Source organism: Hemicordylus capensis, chromosome 2, assembly GCF_027244095.1.
Source record: "Hemicordylus capensis ecotype Gifberg chromosome 2, rHemCap1.1.pri, whole genome shotgun sequence".
Taxonomy (NCBI): domain Eukaryota; kingdom Metazoa; phylum Chordata; class Lepidosauria; order Squamata; family Cordylidae; genus Hemicordylus; species Hemicordylus capensis.
Genome location: NC_069658.1, coordinates 328,850,137 through 328,871,686, shown reverse-complemented (window position 1 = coordinate 328,871,686; position 21,550 = coordinate 328,850,137). Strand labels below are relative to the sequence as shown.

The 21,550-nt window shown below is 44.2% G+C and overlaps 2 protein-coding genes across 3 annotated transcripts in view; both read right to left on the bottom strand.

Moving 5' to 3' along the window:
• Positions 1-182: 182 nt before the first annotated feature.
• On the bottom strand, positions 183-4,383 carry BRK1 (BRICK1 subunit of SCAR/WAVE actin nucleating complex). Its single transcript, XM_053303512.1, has 3 exons — positions 4,187-4,383; positions 3,943-4,025; positions 183-847 (listed from the first exon to the last, which is right to left on the bottom strand). The coding sequence occupies exons 1-3, from the start codon at positions 4,302-4,304 to the stop codon at positions 821-823; spliced, it is 228 nt and encodes a 75-aa protein (XP_053159487.1). The 5' UTR covers positions 4,305-4,383; the 3' UTR covers positions 183-820.
• A 5,824-nt stretch (positions 4,384-10,207) lies between these two features.
• Positions 10,208-21,550, bottom strand: part of FANCD2 (FA complementation group D2) — a 93,330-nt gene continuing 81,987 nt past the window's right edge. For both annotated transcript variants that reach the window (XM_053296092.1, XM_053296093.1), the window contains exons 38-44: positions 20,676-20,747; positions 19,761-19,799; positions 18,142-18,216; positions 17,489-17,563; positions 15,961-16,107; positions 13,334-13,426; positions 10,208-11,633 (exon numbers count right to left, since the gene is read on the bottom strand). In XM_053296092.1, the coding sequence (XP_053152067.1) occupies positions 11,556-11,633; positions 13,334-13,426; positions 15,961-16,107; positions 17,489-17,563; positions 18,142-18,216; positions 19,761-19,799; positions 20,676-20,747 (579 nt within the window). In that variant the 3' untranslated portion in view covers positions 10,208-11,555. The remainder of the gene's footprint in view (positions 11,634-13,333; positions 13,427-15,960; positions 16,108-17,488; positions 17,564-18,141; positions 18,217-19,760; positions 19,800-20,675; positions 20,748-21,550) is intronic.

Genomic DNA, 21,550 nt, shown 5'->3' with positions numbered 1-21,550 from the left:
AATTATCAATGTGTGGAAAGACACTCACTCTACAGAAGCCTACAATAGGCTCTGCTGCCTCAAGAACACTATTAAACACTCCAATTGTGGAATTACAGATAGCCCCCTGTTTGTATGCACTGTGTGTCAGTACCTCTTATCTACATATATTCTGAATTCCAGCTGCAGACAGACCAGACGCATTAAGCAGAGGTGGTTTTATTTTGAAACACAAATGGAAAAGACACCCCAAGTTACATTAGAGAATACAAAATACTTAGAAAACTGAGCCACCCCTCCCTTGGCACATGATCTTCTTCCCCACCCCCAATATATACTGCACATTTATTCTATTGGGCAACTGCAGCCAAATGGGTGATTTGATACCTTCCAACAACAAAAGCTAGCCATAGGATGTTTACTATGTATACTGAAACTGCCACCAGAGTCACCCACTATGTGCAGTCCCCACATCCTGATCTATTCTAGAAGAAAAAATAATAATGTTCCCAGAAACTAAGATTTGGTTCAATTAAGAGATTCCATTGTTGCAAAGCCAGAGGGCCTTGCAAGCACATGGGGGCAGCAGGACATGAACTGCATGAATCTGCTTGTATAAAACCACATAATTAAACATGTTCTCATACAATTTAGCAGTTTCAGCTGGAATCACCCGCACAAAGTCACAGGCTTCAAATGGGGGATGCAGCTTCCCAAGGGGTAGAAACGAGCATAACTCCCATCCATATTAAGTAATGAAGAAATCGGATGTCTGATTATCAGCTTTGTAAATAGCTGCACATTCTCTTCCAGGTTGGCTCCCTGTGAGCCTCCAGCACACCTATGTCAGCGTTTCACCTTTTGTTACCTGGCAAAAGAGAGAAGAACATTTGCTTAGCTTGGAATGTGGTTTGTGGGGGCGAGAAAGAGATATGATGTCTGCAAGGAAAGCAATTTGTAAGGGATATTTTAGGAAGGTGCAACCCTTTGTCACAAGACAGCACCAGGGTGTGGGCTGTGCAGTTCATAGTAATGGATTTGCATGCAGGGGCAAAAACACAGGGCTTTCTCAAGGACACTTCCTTGGTTCCAGGTTCTGTGCTACAGCATCTAATGGAAAGCAAGAAAAGCTGCCGCCCCAAGAAACAGAGGCAAAACCTGGACCAGGAGGGTTTCTGAAAAAAAGGAGCATGGGGTGGGAAGGACCTGGCCACAAAAATTGAGCCAGAAGCTGCTTGAAGCCTGCTGGCAGATGGACCTTCTATCAACCTTTCAGTAACTCATGTGCACTTTTCTAAGTGTCCCACTCAATGGAGGAAGGGGGGGAGGGGGTGGAAGCTCTGTTTTTGTGTACCTGGGGAGAAGAAACCCAGTTTTTCTTCTGCTCTGTTCGTTCCACTGTCAGCCAAGAAAGCAAAAATGTGTGTATGTGAATGTCTTAAAGGTAAAGTGTGCTGTCAAGTTGATTTCGACTCCTGGCGCCCACAGAGGCCTGTGATTTTCTTTGGTAGAATACAGGAGGGATTTACCATTGTCTCCTCCCACGCAATACGAGATGGAACGTCTTACATGAATGAAATATAACAAGGTTGGGTCAGACTCAGGAAAGCTCATTTAACAAACGAAACACAACAGCCTTTAGAGAAACTCAGACAGCTATGAAAGCTACAACCATTCTATATGGGCTGCCCTTGAAGAACATTTGGAAAGTTCAGCCAGCAAAGAACATGGCTGACAGTTTCTCATCAGGTGCGAGTTACTGCAAGCCATTACACCAATGCTCCCACATCTGAATGAGCTCACAATTGTCTTCCAAGAACAATTGCAAGTCCTGGTTTAGACCCACCAAGCCATGAGTCACATACATTACATACCTCAAAGACTGCTTCCTCCCCACATCCCTTCACTCTATTTGAATTCATCTGAAGATATCCTCTTAATAAGGGCATATTTGCCCCAGAATCTGAAAGCCAAATGTATGCAAAGGAACATTCTCTGCAGCTTCCCCACCCCATACCTTCCCTCACAGTCTTACTAAAGTCAAAGCTTGAGCATCTTCTGCAACAGTTCTAAGAACTGAGAGTTGTCTTTCAGAGGCCAGCAAAGGGATGGGTATTCTTAAATTATACCTCAAGCTGGTGTGTAATATATATTCATTCTTACCCTAACAAAAGACATACTGCTATATATATATAACTATATAACTATATATAACTATATATATAACATATAAATAATTCTTTCCCCCAAGTTTTGTGATGAGTGGGTTATGATATTGATATATACAATAAGCTAAATTGATTATTTATTATTGCAAAAGCAACCTACAAAATAAAATCTGATCAACAAGCAACATCACATGACAGCCCTGGCCTACTGCCACTTCTGCCTTTTTCACCCACAACACTAACTTAACTCTTCCGCTGCCAAAGCCTTGAGTGTCCCAATAGCTTCTGGTTCAGCCCTACCCTAACAAAGGACACACTGCACCAAGGACACACTGCTCACTGCTTACCTTTAAAGCACTAAGGTAAGCCAGTCTTTGTCCCTACTATAGCTACAAGATCAGAATACTAGGATTAGCAACACGCTATCCCTGAAACCCAAAAGGTTTCACAGCTCCGGCGCACACCACTCAGTACTGGGCCTAGAACCTTCTATTCTTTCTGTGACACACTTCAGTGACATATTAGGCACAGTGATGTATCAGGCTGTGATCCCATTCCAAACCCAATGCATTCCATGACATTAGGAATATATGAAGCTGCCTTATACCAACGCACATTGGTTCATCTAGCTCAGTAACATACACTGACTGGCAGCAGCTCTTCAGGGTTTCAGACAGAGGTCTTTCCCAGCCCTTCTTCGAGATGTCACGGAATGAACCCGGACCTTATGCATGCAAAACATGTCATGTTGTGGTCCTTGTCTACAACCTATCTACCCTCAGCCTAGTTAGTTTATAAAAACCTACTAGTGGTGAAAATCCACAGAATTAAAAACAACAACAATGAGAGATTTGTTACAGCTTTTGGAATGATGTGGACTGAACCTATAAACAGGATAAGAATACTGATGAAAGAAAGTGGGGGTGAAAAAGCCACATTCACTGATAGGGGCAATTGAGTTGAGCATATGTTCCATGACACTGCCCATCTTCTATCATCAATAGAGGATGGGCAGTGTCATAAAACACAGTTATGATTCACCAAAGTTATGATTCACATTTTCTAAAGCATATCAAGTGTCAGAGCACTATGCACACCACTTTCACACCACCTTTCCTTCCTACATTATGTAGGGAGAAAAGGTGATGTGCAATAGTGACAACACAGTGTGTGTGCACATGGAGAAGGTCAAAAGCCCAGTGGCATCCTAAAGTCTAACATAGCATTGTGCATGTTTTCGTGGATCAGAGTCTACTTTGTCAGATAAATACGGCAGAGAAAGTGGGCTCTGGCCCATAAAACCTTATTCCACAATATCTGTATTCATTTAGGATGATTTCTTCCTGATGTGCAGAGAAAGGTTTATTATTATTTTTAAGAGGCTTGGATGGAGGGAAAAACACACATACAACATTCCATGAGCAGTCTGAAGTGGTGCAGTCCAGGAAAGGCTTTATCACCAGTTTCTGCAAAAAAATATCAAACTGACACAAAATATGGCTACCTCTCTGTCGAATGTGACTGATGGAGAAAAGGCAGATATGCCCTTCTCGGGCTCAGTGACCTAAAGGGGTCCAACAAAGGGAAGGGAAAGTAAGCTGTGTCGGCAGAACCCCACAGACGAGGGTAGGTGGGGTGGACAGGTGAGCAGCCAGCTGCTAATGAGCAAGGAGGGAGGAGGAGGAGAGACTGTGGGGTCAGCGCCACCGTCTCTTGGAAACAGTCTCTCCAAGGGAGAGGATGCTTGCCGGTCCCCGTGGAGTGGCGCGGGGTGGGGGGCAGGACGGAGCCTCACCCGGGCCTCGATGTATTCGATCCGCCTCTCCAGCGCTGTCAGCTTCTCGTTGAGCGTGGCCAGGCGAGAGCGGCAGGACATATCTGCGGGGGCGGGGACGGGGGGGACAAAGGAGAAAAGAGTGAGCGGCCTGAAGGGCTCCCGCAGCCAGCCAGCTTCCTCGGCGGACACGGGGACCGCCGAGCTTAAGACCACCCACCCCAAGAAGAAGGGAAGTCAGGGCGGAGGCGGTGGCAGGGCGTACCGAAGGAATTGAGGAAGTCGGCGATCTTCTTGATGGAGCTGGTGATCACCTCGATGTACTCGCGGTTGGCCCAGTCCTGGTGGATCTCCCGCTGAACCGGGTCCTCTTGCACCGACATGACCGTCAGCTGGCAGACCCCTGGGAAATTGCTGCGCCTGCGCAAAAAGCTGCCAGTCTAGGCCGAGGGCCCCCTACAGGCCGTGAACAGCACCACGCATGCGCTCGCCGTTTCCTCTTTTTCATTCACGAGCCTGCGCAGTACTACTGCCTGCCAAGCTCAGCCATCGGCTTCAAAGAACCGGAGGAACCGGGGGGGGGGGGGGGAGGGGACCCAAGAAAGCAACACAGATGAAGAAAAGGGCTAGAGTAATCCAAAAATAGTCTGCAGACGGAATTTCTTTATTTTTATGTTTTGTTCTCCGGGAGAAGTGAGAATTGCGTTTGGAAAACATTAGACACATCCAGGATTTTCGCATAGTTGAAACTGAGGGGGAAAGCGCTTCTGTGCTAAACAAGTTTGTAACTTCATTAACAGGATTAATGTTAATGACTGACTGATTCACAAATGCCCGTACCTTCGCGCTCCTTTCCTATTCGTGAATGCCATCCCTCCCAAGTCCATTTCAAATATAACGCTGTGTGTATCTTCTTAATTTAAGAAAGGGTAGAGCCTGAGTGAGGACGCATCCCGACAACGTGTGCAGTGGTTCTCTGAATGTAGTGCGTATGCAATGCTGCGGTCTGAAGTGTATCATCAAAAGACAACGTACCTAACTGCTGAAATACAACTTTTACATTGTGGAGTTGATGACAGCTTATGGCAAACGCACCACCGTTTTTTGCCTGGCTGTTGTGAGGGTCCCATGAAGCACTAAAAGCTGCAGCAATGTCTGTGCTTGCGTATTAGCCACAACAGCTAAATAAAACCTGCAGAGACAGTATTCTTTTAAACACTAGGGAGAAACATTGTCGCCTTATGCCCTGTTTGTGACCCTTCCCAGAGGCATAGCTCACCAGAACCACATAGTACTCTTGTAGGGAGTGGAGTTGAGAGTTCATTATTTCGTTATTAGTGAAAAGACAGTAATTGGTTTGATTTTCCCATTAGCTGAAAATAAGGGACAAATGGCATCCTATAGACAGTTCTGGGCTGAAATAAAGGACGTCCTTGCTAATAGGGGGCTGTTGGTAACCCTATTCTGACTAGCCACTATTGGAAGAAATAGGATGCTGGACAAGATGCCCTTGGCCTGATCCAGCAGGGCTATTTTCTTCATAGAATATTATTTATTAATTAGATGTTTATCCCACCTAATCTGAACCTTTTCCATACAAATAAAAGCAGGGTTTCTTCTGAACTTTCCCCCGAACTGCACAAGAAACCAGCGGAGCCCCCCAATCTGAGAGCACCTCCCAAACCTTTTCCAACTGAAAAATAAAGCATGTTACAAGGGGAAATGAGAATGAAAGGAAAACTTAAGAGAAAGGGGCAGAGAGGAAGGAGGAAAGGAAGGACAGTGAAATAACAGAAGGAAATAAAAAGAAGGCGCCTTGCAAAGAAGGGATGAGATTTACTTCCTTCCCAAACTATAGTTGAGGATGGAGCTTTTTCAACTCCTTTACTTCTACAACTCTGCTCCTGATTAAACCCCACATTTCCATCTGCACAAAAACTTACTTCCCAAGGCACAAATATTTTTCCCACTGGCAAAATGTATACAATTGCACATTAAAATAAACCCTGAATAAAAGCATTATTCAAAATTAATTGGGGGTGGAAGGTGGGGGGGGGGGGCTGACAGACATTGCAAGCCAAAGAGGATTTATAAAGGGTAGTGTGGCACATCTTTAAAATAGTAGCTCTGTACTACAGGCCACACCCACACCCACCCATTGATCTCTCTACAGAATTTAGAGATGGTAGGTAGAATGGGAATGTGCTTCTGTTAATTATTTGAGGATGGGGGAGGGAAATGCTGGCAAGTTTTCCAAAGGTATGCTGTCCTGTCTACCTCCCATGTGCACAGCCATGTAGTGGTAAGACCTCCCCTTGAAAACTGAAATAATGAAACTGAGTCAGGAGCTAGAGATTCTGATTTCTCCAAACCAATGGGTGACAGCTCTAATTCTGATACTTAAATTTACATTAGATATGGGATTTACTTATTCAGCAGAAAATATTGCTGAGAGCTTGTTAAAATCCAGTCTGTTTTCATGCCTTAAATATTATACAGGGTGCAGTGTTCCCTCTTAGTTTTTTTTCATCTATGCACGGAATGGGTTCTGTTCTGGGCGACAGGAGGGGCAGAGCCACCATTGCTCAAATGGGTTCAAAGAACCCAGGCCTCTGCACTCAGGGACAGGGGCGTAGCAAGGTTGGAGTGGGCCCAGAGACAAGATTTTAAAATGCCCCCCCTCACTGAAGCTCAGCTCATGAAGTAAAGAAATATTAAATGAGGCTGGTTAGTGAAAAGACATGCTGTTCTGGTAGCTCCAGGTCTTAACACTCACATCAGTTTTGGAGGATGAATACAACTGAAGGAAGCCTGGGTGGGTGCGTGGCTGGGGGAATCAGTCATGTGACTTACCGTTGGGGGCCCCCCAAGGCAGTGGGCCCCCAGACAACTGTCTCCCCTTGCCCTATTATAGTTACGCCCCTGCTCAGGGACCGTGGCTCGCCCCCCAGCCACGCCCCCTGCATCTGACATCAGATGCAGAGGTTATGGCATGCTAGCAAATGGAGCTGCACACCTCAAGCATATTCCGGACAGCACTGCATTTGCAGCGAGGCCAGGAGCAGCTCTCCCTGCTTTAAAAGGCAGGGAGCCACATTTCTGGCCAGGCTGGGAAGCCAGCGCTGGCTAAGCTGCATGGCTGTTTTTGAGAAGCTTAGCCAGTGCCAGCTTCCCAGCCTGGCCGAGAACGCTGCTGCCTGCCTTTTAAAGCAGCGAGAGTCACACCTGGCCTGGCCTTGCTGCAAACATGGCACTGGCCAGATTATGCTTGAAAATGGGATGTGCGGCTCAGTTTGCAAATGCGCCACGCCCTCTGCATCTGACATCAGGTGCAGGGGGCATAGCTGGGGAGCGTAGCTTGTGGCTTCCCCAGGCTCCTGGGCAGCAGTATCAAGGTAGTGTGTTCACACGTGCATTCAGAATGGGGCCTTCTTGATTCAGCCTGAGCAGGATCTAAAATTAACTGAGCGATCATTAAAAAAAACCTTGTCAGCACATGCACATGTCCACACTTTAGAGGGAACACTGACAGGGTGTATCATTAATATAACATATTTTCATTTGATATTTTTAAACATAACTAGAAATTTGACTAATCCATTTTGTCTCTTACAGGTGTGGCCTTAGGTTTTGAATGACGAATCATTACAACGAACCAACACAAATTAAAACTGTAGAACTCTACTTTAAATATGATTCTCTTGTGAGCTTTCCTTTTCAGAATGTAATTTTGGTGTAGAGAGGTTGTGTCATAGCATCATTCTCATTTTAGTTAAAAAAAAATGTGTAAAGTGGGAAGTGTTCCTCCATTCAAGCATGCAAGACCTCTTACAGTGAGAGGTCTTTTATTTTATATTATTTATTTGTTTATATCTATGTAAACCGCTTTGGGAACTTTGGTTGAAAAGCGGTATATAAATTTTTGTTGTTGTGAGAATAGAAGAAAATATAGCTGCCTTAGCTGCAGCAGCATAGCACAAAGTTTTAAGTAATCCACCTTCAGGTTTATTGGAGCCAGGCAGTGATGAACAATGTGCTGGTTCATTGCAGGAAGTGTATCAATTCTAATGGACACCATTTAAAAGATGCGATGTTTAAAAAGTAGACCTGTAATAGTGCATATAACATACAGTATGACACAACTCCCATGTTTCTATTTCATTTTTGTAATAAATGCATTATTTTTGATCTTGATTTTTTATTTGTTTTAATAACAAAAAATAAGAGCTAGATATAAATGGTTCACCCTGGAGATTCAAAAAATCATTTGAGATGTGGGTTCTCAACAACAAATATGTCACCTATTTTGCACTTGTAAAGTCATCTAACCCTTTTAGGCAGAAGTTAAGAAGAGAATTCATTTAATTATTTCTGTTTCTTACAATTTTACATTAGCTCGTGTATTGCTGGGAATTATGCCACAAGAAAGTTGCCTGAAGGGCAGGTTAATAGGCTAAGTACATAGAGTTTTCCTTGTAGCCAAACAATTAGTGCTTCAAAACTGGAAAGGAATAATGGCCCCAAACAATTAACATTGGTGTATAAGACTGTTAGCTTAAGCAGCCAAAGAGAAAGTGTCTGTTGTAGCGGGGCAGGAGAAGGGAGCAGGTGGTTAAATTTACATGTATATGGCCTGAATTAGTCTGCAGTGCAAACTGATATTGGTTAGTAAATTTAATTTCCATGTTATTCCTCTAATTATGGCAAAACTCTTCATTTAAACATAAACATTATGTTTAATGTTTAACCCCTGCTAACTTTGGCAGAGGCATCTTTTAACGTGGTGATTCTCTTTATTTAGCTGGGGAAGAGTAACTGGCCCTATCCACCACCAGCACAGTACCTCCAGTGAATGTTGCTGGTGTCTCTCTTATGTTTCTTTTTAGATTGTCAGCCCTTTGGGGACAGGGAGCCATCTTATTTATTTATCATTTCTCTGTGTAAACCGCCCTGAGCCATTTTTGGAAGGGTGGTATAGAAATTGAATTATTATTATTATTATTATTAATAATAATAATTTTTATCTCTATATATTTAATTCTTTTTTATTGGGGGAGGGGTGGGGATATGAGAGGGATTCTTGTTGTTGGTACATGCTTTTTGTAAATTGTGCATTGATATTTGATATTTCCATTTATTTTTGCTGTTATATATCAAACGCTATACTATTCATAGTAGTTTGTGCTCATATGCACAAAACTTCCAAATTGAATAACTCCAGTCAGGCAATGAAAGACACCTTTAATTTACAGTTTTCCAATACCTTGGTGATGCCACTGAATTGATATGACAACTAAGGGGAGACATGATCGAGGTGTATAAAATTATGCATGGAGTGGAGATTGTGGACAGTAAAAAAATTTTCTCCCTCTCTCACAACATTAGAACCAGGGGTCATCTGAACTGAAGGTCGGGAAATTTAGGACCGACAAGAGGAAGTACTTCTCCACATAGCACATAAGTAATATATGGAATTCTTTACCATGGGATGTGATGGCCACTATCTTGGACAGCTTTAAAAGGGGCTTAGATGAATTCATGGAGGACAGGTCTATCAATGAATACTAGTCTGGTGATTATAGGCCACCTCCAGCCTCAGAGGCATGATGCCTCTGAATACCAGTTTCAGGGAAGCAATAACAGGAGAGAGGGCATACCCTCACCTCTTGACTGTAAGCTCTCCAAAGGCATCTGGTGGGCGGGCCACTGTGTGAATAGGATGCTGGACTAGATAAGCCTTGGTCCTGATACAGCAGGGCTGTTCTTATGCAAACTCTGAATGCTTATAAGTTACATACTACATCAGCCTTGAAATGGGTTGGGGAAAAGAAAAAGAAAGCTAGTGGATTGGTTCAGATGAACAACAGCCCCGCACAGCCCTACATGTGATAACACTGGGGCTGCTGGCATGAACATGCATGCCCTGATGCCATTAAAGGACATGCCGATGCAGTTGTGGCACGTCCTTTAATCATGTGTGAGGGGTGATAATCTGAACCGCCCCTCTACACATGCTGTTTAAATAGGGTTTTGTAGCGTGTGTAGAGGGGAGATGTGGATTATCACCCCCACACATGATTAAAAGACATGGCAAGAAAGTGTTGGCACATCCTTCAGTGATGTCAGGGCCAACACGTTCTTGCTGCATTCCAGCCTAAATTGAGTGTAGTGGGACAGAGGGGGGGCTGTGTTTGTCTGGACTGGCCCAACAAAGATTAACTAAACTAGCAAATATGCCATCAACAACCCTATAGAATTATATAGACTTGGACACTGCACACAGCAATGGTAGAATTTTCAGTTTTTTCAGAGGTCTTTATGCACATTTTCACACGTAGTACACAAAAAACCTAGAACACAACGTTGATGCACATCAGCACTGAAATCTAGTAATGACCAAACATAGACATTGGAAATGTATACTTTAGCTCAAATAACCAAATAATTTCTATGGAAGAATCTCTTAAAGAAAGTAGGACACATCCTAAATGTGCATAAATACAAAGGTCACAATGCAAGATAGAGTTAGGTGTACTTCAGCCCATTGATTTCAATGGATCTAAGTACACACATCTCAGCTTTGGTCAAAACATAAATAAAAGTAGTGTCATTGAAGGAAAAATGAAGGGATCTGCTTTAGGGTTGGAAATAGGGGATTACATCCATTGCAATATGACCAAGAGGGGATGTAAACAAACCTGTATAAACAAACCTTTATAATCCCAAACTACCACATAGTACCTCCGATTGAGTACAGAGTACCACATTCAATGCTGCTAACAACATCTTAACTTTAAGCCTGTTTAAAGCTTTAAATCCATCCCAGTTCAGCAAAGCATGTTTCACTCACTTAGGATCTCTAATAAGCATGAACAGCTTTCCCAGTTGTCCTATGTTTTTCTGCTGCCAACACAAGTCACCGGAAGAAAATCTCCCATTAGAGAACCCAGTCACAGAAGTTCTGAAATGAAGCTGGACTCCACGCAAAGGACATTCATAATTACCATAATGATACTGACTTTCCCTCCTTTAGCTATCAGTTTGGATCCTGCCCAATACGTGGTTAGGGAACAGGACATCTAAGGTTGGCATGAGAGGAATGATTCTGCTTAGGCACAGAGGGGAGGGCTGACTCTAAAATTTCTCTCTCCCTCTGCAGCACCCAATGTCTGCTAAAAATATGCCCCTGAGGGCTGGGAGACCCTCAGGGACATATTTTCAGTAGGTACAAGGGGCTGCAGAGGACAAAGAGGGATTGCAGATAAAAAGGTTGAACATTTGCTTGTAAAAATCTATGGGACAGAGAGGAAAGGTTAGGGTTGAACAGGGAGCAAAACATGATGGGGGAAAGGGAGATAAATTTATGAGAGGCTGAAGCAAAAAAAAAGTGCTCTCTTTTGGTTTTCAAGGTGAAAATCTTTCTAAAGAAAGAGCTGAAGGTGAAAAGTCAATCAAATAATGTTTTCTATAGTCCAGGCTATAATCCATCTTGCTTTAGCACAGCCTAGAGACTAGTTATAAAGAACATCAGGGACACAAAGGTTACAGACAAATATAGTCCATTCAGTATTATTCCGTCAAGGTGCAAGTTCCAACAGTGTGCCACAGAAGTTATCCTAGTGATGTGGTTCAGTCTAATCAGAGCTGTCTCCATCACTATCTTTGGTATTCGTCTGGTTTTCACTCTCTGAATCTTCTTCCTCCCCCTGTTCCTGTGGAGGGAAAACAATCACTTTTAAACCATAAAGACTGTGGCATATAGACTATACAGAAAATTTCCATCAATGTTCCTGCAATATAAATATAAATAAATATTAGCATATAAACAAAAGAGGCTGGGCTGGCCAGTTAGCTTTATTCATTCATTCATTCATTCATTCATTTTTTAAAACACATTTTGTCTTCCAAGCAGACAGGTGCACTGCTTGGGATAGGGAACCCCGCCTAAGAGGAATCCCTAGGGGTTGGAGTTCAGAAAATGAAAGAAGGTCTTTCTGCTTAGCAGGCTCCATTTCAACACCTGACTAAAGAGGAAGTTGCTGTACTAGCACTTGGGTAGCAGGTGCTAAGGAGCTGCTTAAATACGATACCCTGCTGAAATTACAACCCAGCACAGCATTTTCCCAGTGGCTGTTGCTTGTCTTTACCGTGTGTGTGTGTGTGTGTGTGTGTTTTAGATTTTGAGCCCTTCTGAGACAGGGAGTCATCTTATTTCTTATCTCTTTTCCTATGTAAACCATTTTGTGAACTTTTTGTTGCTGAAAAGCAGTATATAAATATCTGTTATCATAATTATCATCTGCTTCTTAGAAGAGTCACAACTGAATGCCTCCTCTCCTGTGAGAGATCTTGCAAAATCTGCAGAACTACTCATCCAGGCAGCCAGATCACAGGGTTTCTTGCACAGAGCAAGTCAGACAAGCAGAGAAGAGAAGAAGCAGAAGTAGACTAAGCAGTCACGGCTTTTCTCTTCCTCTGTTTTTCTTGGGCTCTTTTATCCGATCCAAGTGACTCAGTAGGCAGTGCAAAGAGCAAGCGATGCCAGACACAGGAGCCTGGCAAGACAATATGGATGCCATTCCTTTGGGGCCACTACCACACATGGCATGGAAGCTGGAATATATTCACACATACATATTGTGGTGACTTCTCATCCCCTAGGTATGTGCACAAATCGTGATTTGTTCACTGATTCGAAACACAGCCCAGGCATCTTTAAAAAGGTAGAAGAGCAGGTCCATACCTCCTCCTTTGCCACTCGCTACAGCAGGAAGCTGCGGCAGCAGCCCCACCCCCCCAGCTGTCCTTGTGTGCCAGCGCCACATACACGGCCTCTGCGCATGCGCGGTGGCCATTTGTGTAGTCAGCAACCATGCTGACTACATAAATGGCCACTGCACATGCACAGAGGCTGTGTGCAGGCCGCCAGGGCATGAGGGCAGCTGGGGAGTGAGTGGTGAAGGAGCAGGTACGGACCTGCTCTCCTCCCTTTTAAAAGGTGCCTGGGCTGTGCTTCAATTCAGTGAACAAATTACGATTCGTGCACATCCCTATCATGCCCACAGACCAGAGAAAGTCACTATTGTTGCTTGGAGTGCCTTTTCCAGTATAATTTTGTCTCTGCATTGTATTTGCCTCTCTGGGCCCATATAATAACCTTTTGTAGGAGGAGCCCTAACATCGAAGAGGCTGCACCATACTTTGTACAAAAGGTGCTAGTGAGAAAAGAGTGGCAGCACGTTGACTCTAGGTTGCAATTATAACCACAGCAAAGTTGGCATTTCTCCACTGCCACCCTAGTTGGCATTTCTCCACTGCCAACTGAACATCCTAGCCATAACTAAAGTACAAAGTATAATAGGTGCTAAAAATCCTCACCACTTCAACAAGTACTCTGTGTTTAAAAAAATACCTGCTCAGAATCCTCTCTGGGGAACATGGAAACCTCTTCTTCCTCCTCCTCCATTTCACTTCCTTGGGACGCTTGTGAAAGGATCTCTTCTCCCTTAGAAAGAACACAACCAATCTAGAATATAACACACAGCCTCCCCCATTCCTTCACACACATAGCCAGTGAGGTGGGAGCTGTTTTCCCACACAGTGGAGGAGCAGATGTGAACCAGGGGTCTGCACAGACCGTGTGCACGGGCCCTGGTTTGGTCAGAATTCGAACCAAATTTGGACAGAACCCCTGGCCTGCGAACCAGGTCAGCTGAATCCATCGGCTGGGCCGGTCAGGATGATGAATCAGTTTGAACCAGCCTGGTTTGTGGCGAACCAGGTCTGCACATCCCTAATGTTCAGCCATGGAGGTGGGGCTGACTGTGCAATTCCTTCCCACCCACCTGGCATCCCACCAGGAAGTTTACCCTCTTGATATATACTAGATGGTGTGCAATGAATGAAGCAGAGGTAGTGTACATGAATAAAGTTGAAACGTAATGATTTTTGAATGGTTGATTTTTAAATTGTTCAATTGTTTTCAGTTTTTGTATATGTTTTAACTTGTTTTATGCTATTGTTAACCGCCCAAAGACGAACGTTTGGGGCGGTGTACAAATTTGAATAATAAATAAAATAAATACACCACTACATAACTAGTGTGCTGTCATTTATTCTAGTTCGTATATCGGATGTCATTTTATCTGGCATCTGATACACCAAAGGCTTATTTGACAAACTTGCTTGACACTGCTGGTTTTAATATCTAACTTGACTGGTACTGTGTTACGCTTCAAGGACACAACTAAGCACGAGATTCTAAGGGCCAAATGACACAATGAAGCGATCCTCACGACCAGCAGAAACCAGGCTAAGGGAGCCCAGCCCGGTTTCTGCTGGCTGTGAGAACCGGCTCCTGGGGGTGGCTTGGCGGCAAGCCCGCTTACAGAGCCACCCCTTTAAACGAGGTTAACAGAGCAAGTGCTCCGCTAACTTCGTTCAACTGATCATGTGTCGGCCATGGCTGCTCGCAGTAGCGGCGGGCACACTCGGGGGCGGGGGAGGATCCCAGGAATGCACCACGCACTTGTGTGGTACATTACTGGGGCTCCGGGTGGTGGGGCAGCGCCTTTCTTCATCTGACCCCTGGAGCTGCCACGCAAGACGCAGGAGCACCAGAGTCCAGCCGCCGCTTGTCTGGGCGGGCAATCTGCCCACCCGAGGAGCAAGTGATCGTCTGTGGGGAGAGTAGGTCAAACCCACTCTCCCCACTGAACCCTTCAGCTCTTTACACTGATCGTGTGTAGAGCCTTAATATGTTAAACCCATAATTTGGCCCTGCATTGTCTTTCTTTCTTTTCTAACTTAAATAGCTATGCAGGGGGTGAGAATCAGGACTAGAATTGTGGCATGGATGGAAAGGGCTTTAACCCTTTGTCTGCCACAGCTGCATATTGTCCCTCTCTCCTCCCAGGGAAAATAGGAGCCATGGGGGTAGGATGGTTGGGAGATATCCAGATGGGACTGTGACAGAAGCAGCAAATGCTTAAAGCCCTCCTCCCCAATGTCATGGTCCCAATCAGTGTTTTCTCTATTTTTTTTCCATCAGTGTGTGGAATGAATTTTGTTGTGGGCGGCAGTATCAAAGCAGTGTGTGCACATGTGCATTCAGAGTGGGGCCTTCCTGATTCAGTCTGAGTGGGATCTAAAATTAACTGAACGAACCTTTAAAAAAAACTTGTGAGCATGCGCATGTGCACACATCGAACACTGTCCCCAATCTTGATCCTGCTGCAAAGGGGATTTAAGCTAAGAAGAAAAAGAAAAGGACCATATTGTGTTTTAACATATGTCGTTTGGCTCACAGATATGCTAGCAAGATTTGGTTTGCATTGCACTGTAGTCACAGGTATTGTGGGTGAATTGCTCACCAATTGCCTTGACGTAGTATCACTGAAACAACTAAACAAGCATAAAACACCAGTAAATAACCTTCCTAAAACCAGTACTGAACAGTTATTCCTGATGTACACAGAAGCACTTTCAAATAATTTCCACAGAAATACATCGAACATTTTTCAACTATTTGGTAGCAACTGGATTATATTTTTGTACTATACAGTGCTATTCTAACATGTTATTTAGAGAAGAAAAAGCCAAAAGCAATGACATCCTGGATGAAATGGGAAAAGCCCAGAGCACAGCAATGTAGTGATTATATATATATTTTTTTTACAAGTACACCGTTCATCTGCAGTGAGCAATGCAACTCTAACTTTGGCCTTTCTGTATTGCACACAGTTTGTTCATGCAATGTTTAGTATTTCTGAAGTTCATTCTCCTTTTTAAAAATGGCATCTGATTAAGGCTGCAATACTATGCATGTTTCCTTGGGGATAATTCCCAACTGAACCCAGTGGTACTTAACTTTTGAGTTAACATGCACAGGATTGGTCTATTATTTGTGCTGATTTGTCTTGTTTCAAATAACAAAACCCATTCAAATTGCAACAATTAAGATGCAATGGCTGGAATGGCTCCCAGTTAAGAAGCCATTCATTAGACACAAGCGCTGCCCATCCATAGGCAAATGCTTACCTGCAGGTCCCTGTTTTTGAGGATGCCCACCCAAAAAGCCTCTTGGCAATGATTGAGAGCCAACATGGCTTTCACTCGATACACAAACAACTCAAGGGACTTCTTCAGCAGAGGAACATGGCTAGTAAGTCCTGTGTCTTGGCGAATCTACAAGTGGAAGAAATGCACACAAAGAACCAATGATCCTTATTTGGTTTCCTTTGCTATTAAAACAAAACAAAACAAAACAAGTATTTGTTGAGTGGAACCGGCGAAGAGAGGGGTCATGAGGGACGAAAGAGCCCCTTCAGGAGAAGAAGGCTGTTGTGTGAAATAGATGAGGAAACAAGATTAACAAGATTTGTTAACTCAGGGAAGGAGGGGAAGAAAGACAGAGGGAAAGAGTGAGTGGAGGAGAGAAAGAGAAAAAGCAGGGAGAGAAAGAGAGAAAGAAGGAAGAGTGAAGGATGGGCCCAAGCCTGTCAGTGGCCTGAGGGGAACGAGCGGTCATGGTGGCGGCCGCAGCAGCAAGGAAGGGCACAGTCAACCACTGCTGCTGTTTGGGGCTACCGAGGCCATTGGCAGAGGGAGGCAGGCAGACAAGGGACAGCCTGGGCCTGTCAGTGGCCTGAGGGGAACGAGCGGCTATGGAGGTGGTGGCAGCAAGGAAGATCCCGGTCAGCCGCCATCGCTGCTCCTCCTCCTGTGGGAAGGAACACTGCAGCTGTGACCAAGAGGGGTGGGGGGATGGAGAAGTGACCAAGAGGGATGGAAGCAATGGGATGGAGGAGGAGGAGCAGGAATGCGGCTCAGGTGAGGGTGGAGAGATCTCTGAGGTGAGGGCGGCTATGGCAGGGGGTGAGGGGAGCAATCAAATCCAAGCGCACAGATGCTCTGCGCAGGTTAAGCTAGTTTTTATTAATGCACTGAGTAGCTCTTTAGCAAGCATCTTTCCTTCTTTGCTCCTCAGCTGATAAGACAAAAATAATATTTCAGTATGGTTATTGTGAGCACTAAGTAGTATAAGCACTGTAAAATACATTGTGTATTTAAGGTGCTATTGAAATAAGCAAAATTGGTAGTTTTGGGGACAATTCTAGGGGGATGCCAAAAGAGGGGTGATGATGAACAACGTGCATGGCAGAGGGTCAGGCAGAGTTTGGGATCTTCACAATTCACTGTGCACACACCCTTCTCCAACTGCCCTCCAGTAGAACTAGCTGCTGATCATGGTTGAATAACAGCATCATCAACAACAAATGCACGTTGTGGTACAAAGCAATAGATGACACTTTAGTCTTAGAGCACAATACAATAGGCTAGACGATGTTTACTCTGAGCCTCATTATTTGCATGGACAGGACTTATGCAGCAAGAATGATCAGAAGGCAAACCAGCCATTTCCAGCTTTTAACTGTATCTCTAATTATTACAAATAATCTTGGACATGAGAACCAGGGACATAGCTTGGTAAGGATAGAGAAATCAATCTGTATGAACCAGACTTCCCTAATATAGGAGCCAACACTCTGCTTGTAGCCCTCCTTACCTTGGAATGGCCACACATGTGGTGAAGCTGCCGGGTGCTCAGCTGCAAGGTCTTCAGCAAGCTCTGCACATCCTCCTGCAAACTCAAAGGAGCTGATTTAGAAACCTGCTCAAAACTGCCACCTACTGGGCTACTTAAAATATATGAGTTTATTTTATTACTGGAATGCAAGGATGTGTTTGCACTCAAAAGGATAGAACTAAAGCTGTTAGGACTGTTTCACATATTATGTGAAACCAAACCTTACTTTGCTACCAAGAGTACATTCAACAGGGAGTTGCAGTCAACCATGGCTCTCTGACGAGTGTACCAAATGAAGCAGACATTAAATGAGAACCATGTCCCCATGCTCTTGGTTTCTGCAGATTTTCAACAAAAGCAAGTACCTCTAAGGGAAGATTTTGTTTCATTACTGACACTGTTCAGCTCTAGAATCTACACAGTTATACTAGACCCTCCATCCTTTCTGTGATCAAATCACTTACAGCTCATCCAGTTCTCCCAGGTAATCATCCATTTCTCTCTCCTACTTCTGATGTTTTATATGCACATGGTCACTGTAGTCCATGTTCTAGAATTAGGACACCCACGAACAATTCAGCCTCCATTCCCACATGCACTGAAATCCCACCCTATGTCTAATGTGCTTTTACCCTGTGCTTTTTAAAGCTGCAGTCCAAGAGAGGCATGCCAAGCTTCAAGAACATTTCCATAAACATGCGACCATACTAGAAAAGAGACACAGAAAGGCAAAAAATACAACAAATGTGTATATATCACTTTTCAACAAGTTCTCAAAGTAGTTTACATAGAAAACAATAAATAAGCTAGTTCCCTGTCCTATCACAATATGTCATGTACCTTTTCATATTGTTTGTGGCCCTTTCTTACAAAAATCAATGAAGAAGCCCCAATGAATGATTCAAAGCATTCAAGCACCAACTAGGTGCTCGAACATTCAAGTTTAATATGACCATATAAATAGCTTCTTACAGAAGGATTATTTGTTAACACTTCATTTTACCCAGCTTATTTTGAATAACTCTGCTAAAATCCAGTGGAAATAAGAATATGATGAATATTTATATACCGCTTTTTAACAAAGGTGTCCAAAGTGGTTAGCATGTCTACACTACAAACCTATATCAGTTCTGCATTTTAATTGCACTGGTTCCCCCGCAAACAATCCTAGGAACTGTAGTTTTGTGAGGGTGCCAAGAATTCTGTTACAGGTATTTAGCCCCACTGATGGAACTACACTTCCCATAGTTCCCTAGGCAAAGCGAATGACAGTGAAATCAGTTTACATCTGTGGCAGAGATCTGTAATTGAAAGGTTTTTGTGCTAAAAACTTAGTTTACAGTAGGCGGAACACTTAGGCAGTAAGCCTACTGGGTTTCAGTAGGCTATGCCTATAAGAAAAATATTTTTATACACAGCCCTGATTTTGTCAGTGAAGGCCAGTATATAAATTTAATGAAAATAAAATAAGCCACTTGATCTAGTATATGATGGTCATTTCAGACATTAAGACTCCTGAAGGTCTTGAAATGGCTGGGGTTTCCATTTTTGGAGAGGGCAGCAGTTTGAGCTGCCTCTAGGCTTTGACATTAGCGCCTTATCCTGAAACAGCTTTGGCATTATATATCATTGAAATAGCCACAATGATCAACAACAGAGCATGCCAGCAGTCACCAGGAGAGCACGAGCCAGGCCCCCCACTACTTTCTTCTTGGCACAGCACAACAGCTGCCATTGCGAGGCTACGATTTGCAGCTCTGAGAGAAATCCGCTTTAGCAAAAGGATGCACCAGAAGGGAAAGAGGAATGTGAACATGCTGTGAATGGTTACACATGTAGGTATTAGGTTAATGGCTATTGGGAAGGGATATGATCATAGCTGGAAGCCATCTTCGCTCCAGGAACTAGATTAGGAAGGCTCGGTTTGCACTCAAGCGGGTAAACTAAAGCAGTCAGGGAAGTTTCACATATTATGCAGTAATAATGCTTAGCATTTATATAGCGTTTTGGGGTATTCGAAGCACTTCTTCACATGTGTTATCTTACTGTAATCCTTACAATACCACAAGGTATTACTGTCATGCAGCTGGAGAGCTGAGAGGGAGTGGCTTGCCTAAGGTCACTTGGGGAGTTCATGGCAGAAGCGAGATTCAGACTAGGGACTTTCTGATTTGTAGCTCAGTCCCTTAACTACACCACTACTCCAGCTTTCATAATAGTATGCATCTCGGAATATCCAGTTCTCACTCACCTTCAGGCAAACATTGAGTACAGGCCTACTGTCGAATACCTGTTTGAAGAAAGCAAAGGGTCCAGAAGAAAACTATGAGAAATCAGAATGTTCACTAAAGCAATCCTAAGAATCCTGGTACTATCAAGTGACAAATTGAAGCCCTCTCAGATCCCCTTATCTCCTCCCAGTCATTATATTATTACTAATAAATTTCTGGGAATGGGGACTAACAGGATGAGTCATACATAAGAACAGCACACCTGGATCAGGCCCAAGGCCTATCTAATCCAGCATCCTGTTTCACACAGTGGTCTACCAGATGCCACAAGCAAGAGGTGAGGGCATGCCCTCTCTCTTGCTATTGCTCCACTGCAACTGGTATTGAGAGGCATTGTGCCTCTGAGGCTAGAGGTGGCCTATAGTCACCAGACTAGTAGCCAATGACAGACCTGTCCTCTATGAATTTGTCTAAGCCCATTTTAAAGCCATCCAGGCTGGTGGCTGTCACTACATCTTGTGGCAGAGAATTCCAGAGATTAACTATGTGCTGTGTGAAAAGGCACTTCCTTTTGCTACTAAACACTGCGGACAATATAGTGTATTAGGCCCGTGTGTGTCTTTCAAAAGGGGGAAGTCCATTCCCCAGAAGCCCGTGTGTTTTCCCAGCAGCATGCGGGCTACCCAGGGAGCACTTCGATGCTCCCTGCCCGCGCTGAACTCCCAAACATCTCTGCGCCGCCCAGCCACCCCATACCAGGGCTCAGGAGCAAATTAAAGGACTCCCCCACCAGGACACAACCCGGGGCACTTGCCCCCTGGTGGTTGGGGGAGGGAATTCTCACATCGGGATTCCGATATGACCAACATGCACAGGCCTGTACTGTATTGTGATGATTCCAGAGGCAAAGAAAGGTTAATGGGATGGCCGCTTACTTTGACTAAGTTAACAAGGATGTGGAAATCCCGCACAGCCATATTCCAGCGTAGCACCTTTTCCAGCTGCACCTGTGCAATGACAATAGAGCAGAAAATCCTTTTGGAGGTATTATCCTGCAGTTGCCACTGAAAAAGTGAATTTATTAATATTCAGCTGTCCCTCACCTATTGCGGTTTTGCCAATCGCGGAATTGAGTATTTGCAACTGGAAAACTGTGACTGCCCCTGTCAACTGCAACTTGAGTGTCCACAGTTTGGCGATTAAAAAAGAAAAATTGGGGTGTTTTGGGGGTGATTGGGGGGGGTGTCAGGATATGGATATAAGAAAATACAAAAGCACTCTTAAAGGTTTACAGAGACTTTTGCAGCGCCCTGGACGGGTGGGCACAGGCTATGGTTTCTTAGCTTTGTTACATTACAGGCACACAGTCCAAGACCAGTTTCAAGGATATACAGAACACATGAAAGGAAAATAAGTGTCTAATGCAAACTGACTAACAAACTGTTCCCTAGGCTAAACTTCCAGAAGCCAAAAGCCCTGGCTTCTTCCCCTCTTGAACTCACCCCAAACTCCAAGCCCCTGCAGTCTTATCTTCCAAGAACTGCAGTCCTCCTTTCTGTAGCCATTTCCCTGGCCACACGTCCAGCTGCAAGCCCAGCCTAGCTTCAAATGAACAAAGAAATCCTTCTCTTCCTGCCTCATGGCCCTCTAGGTTCCACCCACCTGCTTGCTGATTGCATCAGCCTGCCAGTCAGGACAGGGTACACTTCTGGTTCATTCTTTAGGGGAAAGGCGAGGCTGTTACTGGCTGATCGTTACAGGGAGTCACTTCCGGGGGGTGGGGTGTCAAGGGGCCACTTCCGTGTGTGTG

What these genes read in the sequence shown, in the direction of transcription:
- BRK1 (XM_053303512.1), bottom strand. Translation starts at nt 4,304, where the DNA reads ATGTCGGTGCAAGAGGACCCGGTTCAGCGGGAGATCCACCAGGACTGG. An exon ending in CGACTTCCTCAATTCCTTCG is followed by an intron (nt 4,026 to 4,186) that starts GTACGCCCTGCC and finishes CCGCCCCCGCAG; the next exon opens with ATATGTCCTGCCGCTCTCGC. An exon ending in TCGAATACATCGAGGCCCGG is followed by an intron (nt 848 to 3,942) that starts GTGAGGCTCCGT and finishes CTCTTTTGCCAG; the next exon opens with GTAACAAAAGGTGAAACGCT.